This window comes from Mycena indigotica, assembly GCF_014461135.1.
Source record: "Mycena indigotica strain 171206Taipei chromosome Unknown Mind.scaff0006, whole genome shotgun sequence".
Lineage (NCBI taxonomy): Eukaryota > Fungi > Basidiomycota > Agaricomycetes > Agaricales > Mycenaceae > Mycena > Mycena indigotica.
This window is the reverse complement of record NW_023503005.1, coordinates 2,222,836-2,237,907: the sequence shown is the minus strand read 5'-3', so window position 1 is coordinate 2,237,907 and position 15,072 is coordinate 2,222,836. Positions and strand designations below refer to the sequence as shown.

At 50.4% G+C, this 15,072-nt stretch overlaps 6 protein-coding genes across 6 annotated transcripts; 4 read left to right on the top strand and 2 right to left on the bottom strand.

The window, feature by feature from the left end:
* Window positions 1–52: 52 nt before the first annotated feature.
* MIND_00714900 (Iso-dh domain-containing protein) lies at window positions 53–1,557 on the bottom strand (the record flags this gene model as incomplete). Its single annotated transcript, XM_037363851.1, has 8 exons — window positions 1,322–1,557; window positions 1,228–1,272; window positions 1,086–1,179; window positions 966–1,034; window positions 572–912; window positions 474–521; window positions 345–425; window positions 53–293 (listed from the first exon to the last, which is right to left on the bottom strand). The coding sequence occupies exons 1-8, from the start codon at window positions 1,543–1,545 to the stop codon at window positions 53–55; spliced, it is 1,143 nt and encodes a 380-aa protein (XP_037219495.1). The 5' UTR covers window positions 1,546–1,557.
* A 110-nt stretch (window positions 1,558–1,667) lies between these two features.
* MIND_00714800 (Small monomeric GTPase) lies at window positions 1,668–3,289 on the top strand (the record flags this gene model as incomplete). The annotated part of the gene is made up of 6 exons (XM_037363850.1): window positions 1,668–1,800; window positions 1,848–1,924; window positions 1,972–2,095; window positions 2,147–2,242; window positions 2,291–2,735; window positions 2,782–3,289. The coding sequence occupies 6 exons, from the start codon at window positions 1,668–1,670 to the stop codon at window positions 3,287–3,289; spliced, it is 1,383 nt and encodes a 460-aa protein (XP_037219494.1).
* Window positions 3,290–3,336: 47 nt separating this feature from the next.
* On the top strand, window positions 3,337–4,198 carry MIND_00714700 (Small monomeric GTPase; the record flags this gene model as incomplete). The annotated part of the gene is made up of 6 exons (XM_037363849.1): window positions 3,337–3,444; window positions 3,497–3,520; window positions 3,571–3,598; window positions 3,642–3,670; window positions 3,720–4,117; window positions 4,171–4,198. 6 exons carry the CDS (start codon window positions 3,337–3,339, stop codon window positions 4,196–4,198), a joined length of 615 nt encoding a protein of 204 aa, XP_037219493.1.
* A 215-nt stretch (window positions 4,199–4,413) lies between these two features.
* On the top strand, window positions 4,414–5,854 carry MIND_00714600 (uncharacterized protein; the record flags this gene model as incomplete). Its single annotated transcript, XM_037363848.1, has 5 exons — window positions 4,414–4,563; window positions 4,610–5,028; window positions 5,087–5,452; window positions 5,500–5,628; window positions 5,677–5,854. 5 exons carry the CDS (start codon window positions 4,414–4,416, stop codon window positions 5,852–5,854), a joined length of 1,242 nt encoding a protein of 413 aa, XP_037219492.1.
* Window positions 5,855–5,873: 19 nt separating this feature from the next.
* Window positions 5,874–9,124, bottom strand: MIND_00714500 (TPR-REGION domain-containing protein; the record flags this gene model as incomplete). The annotated part of the gene is made up of 11 exons (XM_037363847.1): window positions 5,874–6,020; window positions 6,071–6,715; window positions 6,767–7,025; window positions 7,074–7,689; window positions 7,739–7,865; window positions 7,915–8,208; window positions 8,254–8,352; window positions 8,398–8,650; window positions 8,707–8,880; window positions 8,931–8,999; window positions 9,048–9,124. 11 exons carry the CDS (start codon window positions 9,122–9,124, stop codon window positions 5,874–5,876), a joined length of 2,760 nt encoding a protein of 919 aa, XP_037219491.1.
* A 119-nt stretch (window positions 9,125–9,243) lies between these two features.
* MIND_00714400 (DNA helicase) lies at window positions 9,244–13,366 on the top strand (the record flags this gene model as incomplete). The annotated part of the gene is made up of 11 exons (XM_037363846.1): window positions 9,244–9,526; window positions 9,581–9,681; window positions 9,725–9,790; window positions 9,840–9,900; window positions 10,367–11,227; window positions 11,261–11,620; window positions 11,664–12,097; window positions 12,144–12,259; window positions 12,312–12,405; window positions 12,455–12,733; window positions 12,785–13,366. The coding sequence occupies 11 exons, from the start codon at window positions 9,244–9,246 to the stop codon at window positions 13,364–13,366; spliced, it is 3,237 nt and encodes a 1,078-aa protein (XP_037219490.1).
* Between the last annotated feature and the right edge of the window lie 1,706 nt (window positions 13,367–15,072).

Below are 15,072 nucleotides of genomic sequence, written 5' to 3'. Positions count from 1 at the left end.
TCTCCATGCTATCGTCCTTTCCAACGCTTTTTGTGGTTGACTACGATGTTTTCTACTGATATTGTGCTTCTATAAGCCCCATGATATGTTTCGTAACCTCTGATGTTGAGCTTGAACCACCCAAATCCGCGGTCAAGACTTTTCCGGGGGCGAGTGTGTCGTTCACTGCTTTGTCAATTTTGTCAGCTGGTGAAGAGTAACCCAGATGTCGCAGCATGAGTGCTGCAGATCTTATCGAGGCGACGGGGTTTGCTATTCCTTTGCCAGCAATGTCTGGAGCTGAGCCATGAACCCTAAAGAAATTTTATTGCGATTATTAGCTACCAGAGAGAAGGTTTACTCACGGTTCTCCCATAACGAAATTATCGCCCGCGTTGATCGATGGAATGACACCAAGAGAGCCAACAAGAGCAGCGGCAGCATCTCTGCAGTTCAGTCAACGGATTAGATCCCAAGACATACGGGCAACGAACGAAATGATGTCGCCGTAGAGGTTAGGGGCAACCATAACATCGTAAATTCTGTCCCGTAGTCAGAAGCTAAGCAAGATAATCTAGAGAATGGTACCCACTGTGGTTCGCGGAACAGCCGGTAGACAGCACTGTCGACCAATTGTTCCTCAATCGTGACATCATCAAATTTGCCATTCGCTGCGACGGGCACCGCGCGGACACTCTCGCGGAAAAGCCCATCCGTGACAGACAACACATTGGACTTGTGAATAATCGTGACAAGCTGCAGCAAGTCAGAAAAGTAACAACAATTGGAACCAGTACCTGCCTTGCGCGGACGTGCTTTCGCAAGCTCGAACGCAATCTTGCCTATCCGTGTTGAAGCGCGTTCTGTGATCAAACGGATTGCGCGGGCTTCTTTTCCGTTGTCTGTGTTGACAAGCTTTTCGTCCTTGACATACTGTAAAATGACGATGAACGCTCAGAAACACGATTAGAAGCAATATAGCCTACCAGACATTCTGTGTTTTCTCTGACAACGATGAGGTCAGTGGTGGGAGGCGTGCTCGCATCCGCTGATACCTGTGTGGAAGTTAGATTTGTCTGATGGAGAGGCGCTACGACTCGACAAACCGAGCGAACAGGACGAATATTGGCGTAAAGGTCAAGTTCCTTTCGCAAAGCCACGATTGGAGACGAGTAGCCTGCGACCTTACGCGAAGGCGAGCTAGCAGTTCATGAAACACATGGCATATATAGAGAGTATGGCTCGTACCTCACAGATCCAAATAACGCGCAATCGCATTCATCCTTCAATGCGCTGTTTCGCAGATCAATAAGCTGGGTAAGGATGAAAAAAAAGTCAGAACCGAACAGTCTCCGACGGTAACGCAGTGCCTGTCCGCGTGAATGTATCCCAGCCCGCCAGAAGGTCGATGAATTTGAGGGGAGGTAACTCTTGTTGGACAGCAACGATTGCGTCACGAGCGGCTGGGATGACCTCCCTGCCAATACCGTCCGCAGGAATGAGCCCCACAGTCAAAGAGTTTCTTGCAGTCGACAGAGACCGCACAGCAGCTTTTCGCAACATCATGAGAGCAGGTAGAAAAGAAACTGACGGCCGAGAATTTGATCGGCCGACAACACGACACGCTCCACGTGAATTTGTTGATCGAGCGTGACCGTGATTCCACCCAATCTCAATTCCCTCCAACAATGGCGACCACCTCTCCGAAAACCGCGCTGACCGAGCGTACAAACCTCAAACTTGCCACTCCAACCACGCTCACATCGTGGCTCAAACGCCCTGCAAGCTCGACACTAGCTGACACCCCCGTCTCGAAAGCGCGTCAAACTGGATGCCTCGCCCCCTTCTTCCGAGTCTGAGTGGGACAGCGACGACGACGATAACGCTCAACCATGCCAGCAAAGAAGATTTACACGTGTCGCCTCCATTGCGGCGCGTCCATTTCGTTCGTCTTGCTCCAGCCCTTTGATTCCATAAACTGAGGATGCATAGTATCGACACTTCCTATCCTCCGTTCTTTTGCGTCATCAGTGCATTCAGATGTCTTTCGCTGTCACTCGGTCTTGGACGAGCCTTTCTTCGCTCCACCGTATGCTTGCTCATACACCCACGGCAAGTGATATTGCTTGCTGAAAGGCAACTTCCGTTTTGACCTGAATGAGCACAGGAGCCCGTTCGGGCGGGAGTCCAATCTTGGCTATCGCAACGGAACAAGGCACAGTCCACACCGTCAACACGCAAGCGCGGAAGGCTTGGGATCCTGGTGCGACTATTTACTCTCCATTCTGTCATTTGGCTTACGAGGTTGTAGAACCTGTGCACACGACACTCCAGCCTCATAACAATGGCATCTTCGATGTTAAGTGGAATGCGACAGACAATCTTCTGGCCACCGCCTCTGGGGACAGAACAGGACGCGTCTGCGATGTAGAAACCTCGACCCCAATTCACACCCTTGGCGGTCATTTTAGCACTCTCAAATGCGTGTCTTGGAACCCTCGAAATCCAAATCTCGTCAGCAGCGGAGGCAGAGAAGGCATGATATGTGTTTGGGACATTCGTGCTGGCGAATCCCGATCGAGCGACGCGGCTTTGTTGGCGGTACAAACTATTTTGGCTGCTCATGAAGATATCGGACCGACGGGGAAACGCAAAGAACCCAAGGGCAAACATGCCAATGCGCCTAGGACAGTGACGGGCCTCTCGTATTCTGACATGAATGAATTCCACTTGATTACCAGTGGTTCAGCAGATGGGTGTGTTGCCTTCCGATTCTCTTCCGATGCTTGATCCGTGACACAGAATTCTCCGTTGTTGGGATCTCCGAACCACGAAGAAAGTGAAGGAGCCAGCTTGTGTTCTCTTTTCACCGCAAGATGCCACACTTCAAACGACATCATCTCGACGACCGAGAGGAATCATCAGTCTTGCTCAAGGTTGCGGGCCATCGGTCGGTTTAATCTTCGCATTAGCGGCCGATGCTCGTATCTACACTTTCGACCGCGATTCATTGACAGCATATGGACACACGTATACCCACACGAATCTGAGAACCAACTTTTATGTGGGACTCTCTACGTCTCCTTGTGGCCGGTGGCTTGCCAGCGGAGGAGCCGGAATACCCGGAAGTGGCTTCATGTTCGATGTCAGCAATGCCACACGAGGACAGATCGCTGAACCTGGTGTCGAGCTCAAAGGGTACACTGGAGAGTGTGGAGGAGTTGATTGGGCAGATGGAATGCTCGCAACAGCCTGGGACGATGGGGTCGTTCGTGTGTGGAGGCCAAGGGTCAATGACGAGATAGAGTAACTTGACCTGACTAATCACATCATTTGTTCCTTGCCTCCTTCATAATAATGGGTCTCTCAATATCGAGTCTCTTCTCGTCTCTGTCGTCGCTGGTCCGCTGGAGCAAGGACCAGGAAGTCCGTATTCTAATGCTTGGGCTCGACTCTGCCGGAAAGGTTGGTTTGTGGTCACAATACTTCGCAACTCCTCACCAACTGCTCTCCAAAGACTACTATTCTGTATAGATTACAGGTTAGCCTCGTGTCCAAAGGTTTATTGCTGAACTCATTTCCAACTGATAGATTGGCGAAGTCGTTTCCACTATTCCAAGTGCGCTCCACAACTAACCTTGGTCTTGCTAAACCTCCACCAGCAATTGGGTTCAATGTAGAAACGGTCGAAGTCAGTCTTTGTCGCTCTCCTCATATCTCACCTTGCTCACCTGGAACAGTACAAGAACATCAAATTTCAAGTATGGGACTTGGGCGGGCAATCGAGCATCCGGTATGTGTTTTCTCCACCCCCCAGCCCACGACTCAACGTCCCATTCCCAAGACCATACTGGCGGTGTTATTTCCCCAACACCTCTTCCATCATATACGTCATCGACTCGTCCGACCACTCACGACTAACAACGTCAAGAACGGAGCTGCTTACAATGTTATCGGAAGAGGAGCTCAAGGGCGTGCCTTTGCTTGTGTTCTGCAACAAGCAAGATGTTGAGGGTGCACTAAAGCCGGAGGAAATAAGTGAACAGCTGGGACTGGCGGGTGGAGAGAAGACACGACCGTGGAGCGTGCGAGGCAGCTGTGCGACAAAAGGGGAGGGACTGGAGGAGGGATTAGATTGGTGTTTCTCTCACTTACCGTTTTGACTGTTTGGAACTGACCATTGACATCTAGGCTGGTAAACGCCATCCAAAAAAAGTAGTTTCTGTTCGTCGGTATCCCATTTATTCACCCCTTAATTGCCGTCCTCCCGTCTCAGTTTAACCGGCCCTGAAAGTCTGAGAATGCATTCTAGGGCTCAAGCTTCCATCACACAAGTACACCTGTATCTATTTGTTAGTCAGCTGCTACACCCTTTCCGCAACGCATGGGGCACTACTCGTTTATTAAAAGGTTGCTTTCGCAGGATACGAGTCTATGGCATCCCACCGTCCAATTTGGATTCCACCAGAAATCTGGCGCGTCATATTTTCCTTCGCCACTCTTCCGCCTGAAAGTCACTTCGTGCTCGAGTATGTGCCATTCCAACGTGGCAGAGAATACGAGGAAACATCAGGCTACCTAGAGGTCAGTGCATTTTCTTCCATTGCCATAACTTCTAATGATTGTCTAGGAAGAATCAAGCCGACTCAATATATGTTTGGCTCTCATTCGCGTCTGTAGATCATGGAAAACGATTGGCGAAGAGTTCCTTTACCATCACGTCAGGCTCAGCAACAACGCGTCTGCTTTGCATAATTTTGTCAGCGGACTTCGACGCTCTGCTGATCAAGATGGGCTGGGAGGCATTGGTCGCTTCGTCTGGCGGCTCGAACTTCCGGACGCCTATTTCAGAACACGGCCCGCTTATCCATTACAGCAAATCGCTACCTCGCTAGCAGAATTGTTGCAGCTTTGTTGGCGCGTCCAAATTCTCGTCCGACCTCCATTACGCCTTGACGCAGGGGACGGCCAACTTTGGGGAGAGCTCATCCATGAGCCGCTTCACAAAAAGCCAACCATATACTCAAATTTGAGGCGGCTGGAATGGAGGTCCGTATTCATAACTACATAGGTTATCCTACGAGTATCTTGACCACCTCCCCCTTAGCGAAAGCGACCTGGATTTCCGAATTCACGGGGAAACTAGTGGTCAGCGGTTATCCGAAATATTACTTCGCTCTCCAAACCTCGAATACCTCTCCCTTTGCGCGGACCTGATTCCGAATATTTCTCCTACGCCATCTCTCCGCACGCTGCGCTTGAACCGTTCCCACTATGCCTCCCGTCAAATGAAAGAGGCTGCAACCACCCGCCCGCATCTGCCCAATTTGACCCACTTGATTCTACAAGCCAGTCTACCAAGCGCGGCCCTCTCGTTTCTTTCAACTGTCGGGCAGCATCTATGTGTGCTAGAGTTTACCTTTGCCCCTCAGATTATCTATTCTTCCGATCAACTACAACGCATATTTTCGAGGTAATGTGTAAATTAAGCAAGCAGCTTCGTGACTTAACTGCTACAAGGTGCCCAGCCCTAGAAGAACTAGTCTACCATCTGGGCGCCCCCGAACTCTCAGCATGCCAGCACCCATCGATACGGCGAATTCGCCTGAAGATCAACACCGATGAGTGGTTCCCTCCGAAACATGTTGTGTAGGTACTGTCGGGGTTTCCTCGCGCCACAACTAAACAACACTTTAGTTCAACTCAGTTTGACCTATTTTCTGGGCCGGCTTTCCCGCGTCTCTATCTCCATGACGCGACAAAAAGCTTTGTCCGCCGCCACTCAGCCTCCCCGCTACTAGCACGCATTTACAAACGCGGTTGTGCTATTTTATATACCGACGGCACTGCTGTACCGCTGCGAGCATATGATTAGAGTAGTATATACCACCAGCTCATTCAGTGAGGGAATCAGCTACTAGTTCCAAAATCTGCGCCGTAGTTTTCCCCGTGTTAGCAAGGTCTTTGGCTATCGATTGCCACCTGGGTGAATGGTGCGGCTCGGCAGCCACGCATTTCTTGCGGACTTCCTCCCGATGTTCCTGTTGATGCTTGAGTGGAGGGAGAATTGGATGATAAGATACGAGCATACCTCAGTTCCATGCTGTCGTTCAAACTTGAGCCACCAAGCCCATGAATCACCGAGATCGGGGTCAGTTGCAACAGCTCGTCCAAACCATTGCCGGGCCTTTTCGATTTTACGTTCCGCCCAGAATAGACGGGCAACAGTGCAGATGATGAGAGGATTGTCTGCGCTCTTCTTCAAAGCATCGACCGAGCGACTCTTCCGTGTTGGTCTTGGTTCGGCCCAAATCGCCATTGACCAAAGCAGTCCCGAGGTAGGGCAGTCTTGCAAGCTGCGAGAAAGCATGGCTTTTGCTTGGGCAGTACCACCGGACCTTTCCTCCACGCCAACAGCTTCTGCCCAAAGAGTGTCGGTGGCGGGATTCACCTGTCGCGCCTTCTCCAGAACGGCGCGAGCCTTGATACTCTTATTATCGACTTCCTCCAATCGACTAGCCAGAATCCAGAGCGTTGGCTCCTTCGGACATGCTTTGACACCAGCAGCGAACGCAGCCCGTGCGGCAACAAAATTGCCTTGTGATTGCAATATTTGGCCCTGGATCATATAAAGCTTGGCAAATTTGGGGAATTTTTTCAATGCAGTCGCAAGAGTTTCCAAAGCTGCATCAAGTTGACCCTGTTGGCGTTCGAAGACAGCAGATTTCATCCAAATCTGACAAATTAGTCAGTTAACGTGGCGTCAAATATCGAGGAGAAAAATCACTCGTTCTGTGTCAGCCACATCCCTCGCGCGGACAAGGAGCTGTCTTGCAACCGTCAATTCGTTGTTTTCTGCCTCAAGCTTAACTGCAGCCAGCCATATGGCCTCGCTCTCCTTGTTAGCGCCGAATGCTCGTTCAAGAATATCGCGAGCAGCTGGGACATCCCCGCCAATCCACTTTTCTTTGGCGGCCATCAACCAAAGAACTTCAGCTTGCGGACAATGCTCGACGGCCCGACCCAAGATGGCGTTCAAACTCTCACTAGGACAACAATGAGCGACAGCTATTTTGATCGAAATGCTCACTCACCTGTTACCATGAGCCTTTTCAAGTTCGGCGGCACGAATCCATAACGACTTCCGGCCAGGAAATACACGGAGTGCTTCAGCCAATATTGCACGAGCTGTTCCCACCATGCCTTTAGCTTCTGCAGCCTCCGCGTCCCCGACCCATGTGTCCAGTCGATCTTCTTCTTCGACCTCCATACCAATAGTGGCCTTTACAATAGCCTCGCAGGTTCTCAAGGACCCGTCCGTCTCACAACGCTCAGCTTCTTTGAGCCATTGCTCACGCGTAAGCATGACTTGGTGCTTCCGAAGCTCCTTGACCGCGCCAAGAATCGTCTTGTCTACCAAAACCATATTTTCCTCACGAGCCGCGCCAGCTTTAGTTTGAGCTTCTTGTTCCAAGAGGCGCGCAGCAGCTATCCAAATTTCATGGGACGTTGGAATTGATTTGCGAGCTTTATTTAGGACACCCTTCACGTTTTCAGGGGTTTCCAGTCGTGCAAGCGCAAGCCAGAGTTCGACAGACGATGGTATGACTTCGACTGCGCGAGATAGAAGGATCCGGGCATCAGCAGCGGACGATTCAAGGTTGACAGTTTCCTTCCATAACCGAACAGAGTTGGGAATGTGTTCAAGAGCTAGATTGAGTTGAATCAGAAGGCTTCACAAAAGCATTGGACCCCTTACCTTTGCGCAAGACTCGTTTCTTGGCCTTTGTGTCCTGTTCGAGATCTGCGGCGGCTAGCCAGATTTTTACACTCTGGGCAACATGTTGGACCGCATTTGCCAGGATAACTTTGGCATCGGAATTGTTCTACAGATTTGTGAGTTGCTGGCACCAGAAAAAAACTTATGACACTAACATGTAGCCTCGCAGCTTCTAGCCACACATCTTCGCTCTTGGGACATTGCTCACAACCAGCATTGATCAATTTACGAGCAGCGACCATTCGACCGGCATGTTCTTCCAGGCACGCGGCTGCAATCCAACCCGGAGCGTGCTTAGGATTTGATTTAACCAAGGAGTCGAACAACATCCTGGCTCGCTTGATGTCGCCAATTTCAGCATCCGATTTCAGCACGACGCTGTTCAAAGACGTCAGGTAGCCTTTCGGGTCCACCGAGGTACTCGTTCCAGAGGTCGCAGTGCCAGAAATCTGAGTACTGTGAGAAATATAACGGAAGCAATGCATTGTACAAACCTGGTCAAGTTTGAGGGAGAGAATCTTGTCTCGCGCTTGACCGATTTCCACGAAGTTGGTCATGGTGCCGGAGTCAGCTGGTGTCTCAAAACCACCATACTGGAAGAAATGAGCGCCGTGCGAAGCAATATTGGCATGACTCACCTCTTGTTGCCTGCTGTCAAGGGAATTTTCGAATTCTCCCTTGGCCCGGTCGCCAACCAAAACGCTATCGGGTACCGCAAAAGTCCTTTCTTGCTTTCGGCGTTTCTTGCGAGTCAAATTTCCGACCTCTGGCAAGCTTTCCCACTCTTCATCTGTCACAGCACTGAGACCTCGTTTCAAATCCGCAAACTGTTGTTGAATTTTGGGACGCTCTGCTCGATGTTGTGCGAGTTCGATTGCCTCACGGGCCTCCCTGTTAAGTGTGAAATGAGTAATTCAATGAAAAGCGAGGACTAACCGAAAACGCACCGCCGGACCTTTCGCCTTGCATCCATAGCATCGTCAACCTGCTGATATATCTTGTCTGCCTCCTCGTCATCTTGCTCGTACGTTGTCCCAGCAAAGAGACCGTATTCATTGTCGGGATCCTGGAATTGTTCTGGGTCCACCTCAGCCTCTTCACCGCGTCGAGCTTGGGCTTCGCTAAAGTTAGATTAAAGGCTACACCTTGGATATTGAGCAGATGCACTTACGCAATCACTTCCGCAGAAGGACCCTCCCTCGCAGGACCAATATCAGATCGGGTCGTAAATCCCGAAGCACTAGAGATACTTAGTTGACGCCTTATTCATAAAGGTGACCAAACGCACCCTCGTCCGAGACCAGCGACATAGGAAGCCGGTGCTGGCATTGAAAGGAACGCCAATTTGTTCGGTTTGGACGCCATGTTGAGCGAATATTATGTCCTTGAGGACCAGAATAGTCTAAGTCAACTGCTGGTGGTCGTCGGGATCAAGACAGAAACTTGTGACATTGGGTGACTGCACTTTCTCGAGCTCAGAGTCAATGGCGAAGGCAACAGTGGAAGACTCAACGGCCCAGATAGAAACATCATCTGTTCCAGACAAGTCGAAGCGAAAGCGACGCAGGGAAGAAACATTAAACACAAACATTGAATCAACCAACGAACCACGAAAAAAGAAACGCAAAAAGTCTGGAGCAACCGCAGAACCGACAAATGCAGCCAGTCCTCCAGCCGACGAAACAAGACAGAAAAAGAAAAAGAGAAATAAAACTGGCTTTCCCGATCCGTCAGAGGACGCTGCCTTGTCTGAAGGTGCTTGCAAAGGTAGATCTCCTCTCGAGTATAACCTACGAGAGTCGACGCGATAAATCTACCTAGCATTGTCCTATGCATTCTTGCAAGCCCGGAAACCCAAGAAATGGAAGTTCTCCAAGGCTCGTCAGAATTGGTTAATTCGCAATTATTGGTCTGAGAGTGCAGTGAGCATCAGAATACCTGTTTATCGAGGCTTACGCAGCAAAGATACCCGATAACCACAGTGCCCTTACTGTACAATATTTGTCTCATGTGCAAGGGGGAGTGAGAGAGGTTCGTAATTCCTTTTTCACGCAAGCAATCACTGACTTTTTACTTTCAGAAATTACTGGAAGAATGTCGAAAGAAAATTAACGAGAGTACTGAAAGCCAATCGCTTCCTCGTGCGCAAGCTCTCCTCGATGCTCTCCTAGCTAGTAGTAGCGATACACAAACTTGAAAATGAATGTTTCATCTCCTTATCGTAGGTAGTGTGACTATGTGACACTACGCGTCGCGCTTTTCTCCCACCACCACTCTCGCTCCTACTCATCTTGTCCCCCTTGCCGCGTAAAAGATGTCGAGTCCACCACGCGTAGACTTCCCCACGTCTGATGTTGATATGCAAGATGAAGATTCGATCCAAGACGGAGAGACATTCCCCGATGCCCCTGCCAGAAGTCCTCTCTTCTTCCCTGGCACTCCCTCAGTGGCGGGTACACCAGCACGTCCACGTGGATCGGATGGAACTCCAACGCAAGGCCTAGTTGCTAGACGAGCGCTTGGAATGAACACACCCAAACGAACACCATTGTTCAATGGCGAGTCCTCTCATTATTAAAAAGGACAACCGTTTGACGCGTTGGCCAGCCGGCAGCTCATCACCACTGGCGTTTCCCAGCTCCTCTCCTAACAAGAATGCACGTGGAAAGGCGAATTTCAGTTCAGATGCGCCGTTCGATTCCGATCCTCTTGATTTTCCTTCGTTCGTCATTAACCCTCCTTCTGTCCATTCTCCATCTAACCCTAATAGGAGCCCTACAAAACCTGTCACTCCCAGGAATCGTCGTGGCGATATTCATTCATCTTTCTCTGTCACCCCAACATCTGCCAACCGGCGGCAACGTCCAAACCCAGATGGGCCCGCAAGTCGTCCCCCCTCCTCAGCCATCGGAGCTCCTGGATCTGGTCTACCACTTTCTGCACCAAATGTGACCTCCGATGGGCCAGACGAAATTCGTGCCGTATGGGGTACCACAGTCAATCTATCAGAGACCATGAAGCTTTTTCGTGACTTTCTCATTGGATTCAAACCAAAGTATCGCCATGCATATGCTCGGTCCTTGAACCTTCCCACAAAACCCTTCGCCAACCCTGCAGATGGGGAGGCTCTGCTATATGAAACATATCTTCGTCAAATGCGACAAACGGGCGAGACGAATCTCAATTTAGACGTTGTCAACTTACTGGCATATCCTCAAGCCAAAAAACTTCACAACCAGCTGATCAAGTATCCGCAAGAAATTGTTCCCGTTATGGACCAGGTTTTGAAAAATGTCATGCTTGATCTTGCCGAAGAGGATCGAAGGGCTGGGGTCGATGGGATGGAAGGTGCGCAAGGGATGGAAGAAATATCAGAAATCATGAACAAGATATACAAAATTCGACCTTTCGGACTTCCTTCTGTCAATATGCGAGAGCTTAATCCCACAGGCAAGCATTCTTCACCTTGTTGAGTTTTTCGTTGACAATGACAACGTGCAGATACTGACAAACTTGTCGCTATTAACGGGCTTGTCATCAGGACCACGCCCATTATTCCTGACATGAAGAACGCTTTCTTCCGCTGCCTCACGTGTCTCCACACCACTCAGGTCGAGCTAGATCGAGGCAAAATCGCCGAACCAACTGTCTGTCCTCGTGATGTTTGCGCCGCACCAGGCAATATGTCGCTCATTCACAACCGCTGCACTTTCGCGGACCGTCAAGTGATCCGTCTCCAAGAAACACCGGATGCTGTCCCCGATGGCCAAACTCCTCATACCGTTAGCTTGAGTGTCTACGATGAGCTGGTCGATGTTGCAAAGCCTGGTGATCGCCTGGTCGTCACCGGGATCTTCCGAAGTGTGGCTGTTAGGGTCAATCCGCGGCAACGCACTCTGAAAAGTCTTTTCAAAACATATCTCGATGTTGTCCATATCCGACTTATCGGCGGGAGCGGGGGGCAAGGACGGTGTCCTCGCCTTTGATCGGACCACGCGCACAACAGGCGACCGGGTCCCTGGTATCGGTGGTGTTGGTGATACGGAAAGTGGAATCGGCGAACTCGACAGCGATGGCGAAAGGGTCCGCAACCTCGAACTTGAGGATAAGATTCGCCAGCTTAGTGGTCGCGAAGACATCTACGACCTATTATCTCGCTCACTCGCTCCGAGTATATGGCAAATGGAGGATGTAAAGAAGGGTATTTTGCTTCAGTTATTCGGTGGCACAAACAAGAGCATCGAGCGTGGAGGCGGGGCAGGTGGACCCCGGTATCGTGGTGATATAAATGTGTTGTTGGTCGGGGATCCTGGAACAGCAAAATCCCAGATGTTGGGCGTGAGTGGCTTGATTCTTATCCTTTGTCCAAGCTTACATTTCGTAGTATGTCCATAAAATAGCACCTCGAGGTGTCTACACGTCTGGCAAGGGCTCGTCTGCTGTTGGTCTGACTGCATATGTCACTCGGGACCCAGACTCAAAGCAGCTTGTGCTTGAAAGGTGTGTTTATTAGCTGTGGATTGGAAATCCTCTTACATTCATCTTTTCCTAGTGGTGCATTGGTGCTAAGTGACGGCGGAGTCTGCTGCATCGACGAGTTCGACAAAATGTCCGATGCTACTCGCAGTGTTTTGCATGAAGTGATGGTACGAATTTCGTGTTTTGCAATGGGACAACGCTCTAAAAATTGTTTAGGAGCAGCAAACTGTGTCCATAGCGAAAGCGGGAATTATCACTACTCTCAACGCTCGGACATCTATTCTCGCTGGTGCCAATCCCGTGGGCTCAAAATACGACGTCGATCAACCCATCACCAAAAACATTGACCTCCCCCCAACTTTAATCTCGCGTTTCGATTTGCTCTATCTGGTGCTGGATCAGGTTGACGAGAGTCTGGACCGACGATTAGCGCAGCATCTTGTTGGATTGTATCTTGAGGACACGCCTGACCGGCCTGGTGTCACAGATTACTTGGTATGTCGTTCTGCCTGGGTTTGTCCCTCACTCATCATCTTCGATTTGCAGCCTTTGACGGAGGTTTCTGCCTATATTTCGTATGCACGTGCCCGTGTCAATCCGGTGATCACGGAGGCCGCAAGTGACGAGTTGGTGCGAGCCTATGTCGAGATGCGCAACATGGGTACCGACGTGGGGGCTTCGGAAAAGCGGATAACAGCGACGACGCGTCAGCTGGAAAGCCTTATCCGTCTCTCAGAGGCACACGCTCGGATGCGGCTGAGCGAATTTGTCGAGTTGGAAGACGTACTGGAGGCTGGTCGGTTGATGCGAGAAGCAATTCGAACTAGCGCAATGGACCCACGAACAGGCAAGATCGATATGGGCCTGCTGAACACCGGGACTGCGACTGGCCAACGGCGTCTGAGAGAAGATATGCGACGTGGAATATTGAGCATGCTCGACACAACTGCTGGAGCGAAGGAACGGGGCATAAAATGGGGCGATGCGGTCAAGGCATTGGGCGAGCAAAGCAGCGTCAGGATCGACTCATCAGAATTTGCTATTGTTATCTCAACATTGGAGAACGAAGGCTTGGTAAAGGTCATCGGGGAGAGGGACAGACGAGTGATTCGGAGAATCGAAGGCTGAAAGCTGGTCGGATAGCTTTTTCGTTGTATTATGTTATCTTGCTTACGTGTACTACTTTTTCCCGAACTACGACTATGAAGGTGCCGACGGTGGTACTTCGGGAAGGGGCAAGAAGCAAGGTCAAACCTTTACCTGGTGGAAAAGGGACTATCCCTTTGATCCGAACAGTAGACCCCCCGCGAAACTTCAGTGGGACTGTGCCAAAGGCTCATCAAAAGCCTATGTTGAGGCCATCGACAAAAACAAGTTACGACAACTTCGGGCCTGGAGCTTTCCGGAATCCGGGGCCTAACTTAGCTCAGTGCAGTCACATTCCTATTGCATTCCTAGCTCGAAAAAGAGCTCGAGCTCCAGCTGAGATTCGAGATTCTCGTAACTCCCAGCAGCGCGCCGTGCTACTGCCATTCAAGTTCACCATTCAGTCACGAGCAAAATTCAAGCAACTACTTATGATGAATTCCGACTAGGGCAAATCAAAATTGAGCAACTAATTGCTCCACGCGGCTTGGAGTATTTCCTGTCATCGGCGCAAACAAGACGTTTCATTGGTCCTTATAAAGCGATACTATGACTTGAAGCTCTCTCATAATGCTTTCCCGGAGGCTCGTCAGTCTCTTATCACTGGTTGTCGCCGCCTCTGCGGCCTCGCAGATTCACAATGCAAACCCCAGCTGTGAGCATGGTTCTGATTTTCAACTTTTAATCAGAAAATAATCCCCGTCATGTTTTACAGTTAACAAGGACCACCGCGCTCAAGCATGTGTCTCAGCGAAGGAAAACGCGAATGGTGCACCTGTGACCATTGAGGACTGCTCAAAGAATGGCGACAACGCAAATTTCAAGTGGGATCTCACCTTCTTCTTCGAGTCCCTCAAGGCCCCTGTGCCTCAGCAAATCAAGGTGTTCGGCGACAAGGTGCGATTTATTTTATGGTATATTTGTTTACCTGGTGGGTTAAAAGAGACAACGTAGTGTCTTGAAGTCAACAACGCGAATGGAGCCCCAGTTCAAATTTCCACTTGCAACGCCAGTCCCAACCAGCAATGGACTTCGCATACTGATTCCAGTTTCCGCTGGGGTGGTGACCTCAAGCAGTGCCTCGACACCCGTGACGGCAAGCTCGCGGTTGGAGCGCCTCTCGTCGTGAGTCGCGTTTGCCCAAACGGAAGTCATTGCCATGCATAACATGATGATAGATTCGACCTTGTACCAATTCTTGGTCCGATACGCAAGTTTGGTCTAATCGCGCTATCGATCACCGAATTGAACACCTTTACCTTGAGGCGAATGGCGGGACTTTTTGCATGACTGGGTCGTCTAACCGCGTCGGCGCGCAGGTTGGCCTTGCCAAATGTGTCAACCGTGACGCCGACTTCAAGGAGACCTACCCAGAAGGAAGCATCAAGTGGCTGGTCCCCCCCATTGGCTTCACCGATCAACTCTGGGTCTTGAACAACAAATGTCTCACGGTTCCAGGCAACAAGAAGGAAAATGGCGTCAAACTCGTCCTCGAGGATTGCCCTAAACAGTGGAGCACCAGTAATCAGCACCAGCGCTTCACTTCTCTCCCGGGCGGACAACTTCAGTTGGAGGGGACGAACTTTTGTGTTGATCGTGACCCGACCAACGCCGAGGCCAAGAGCGGCAACCTTGTGCGTTTCCTCTCCCTCCTTTATTGTAAATCTTACTCAGTAACGCCCAAGGTT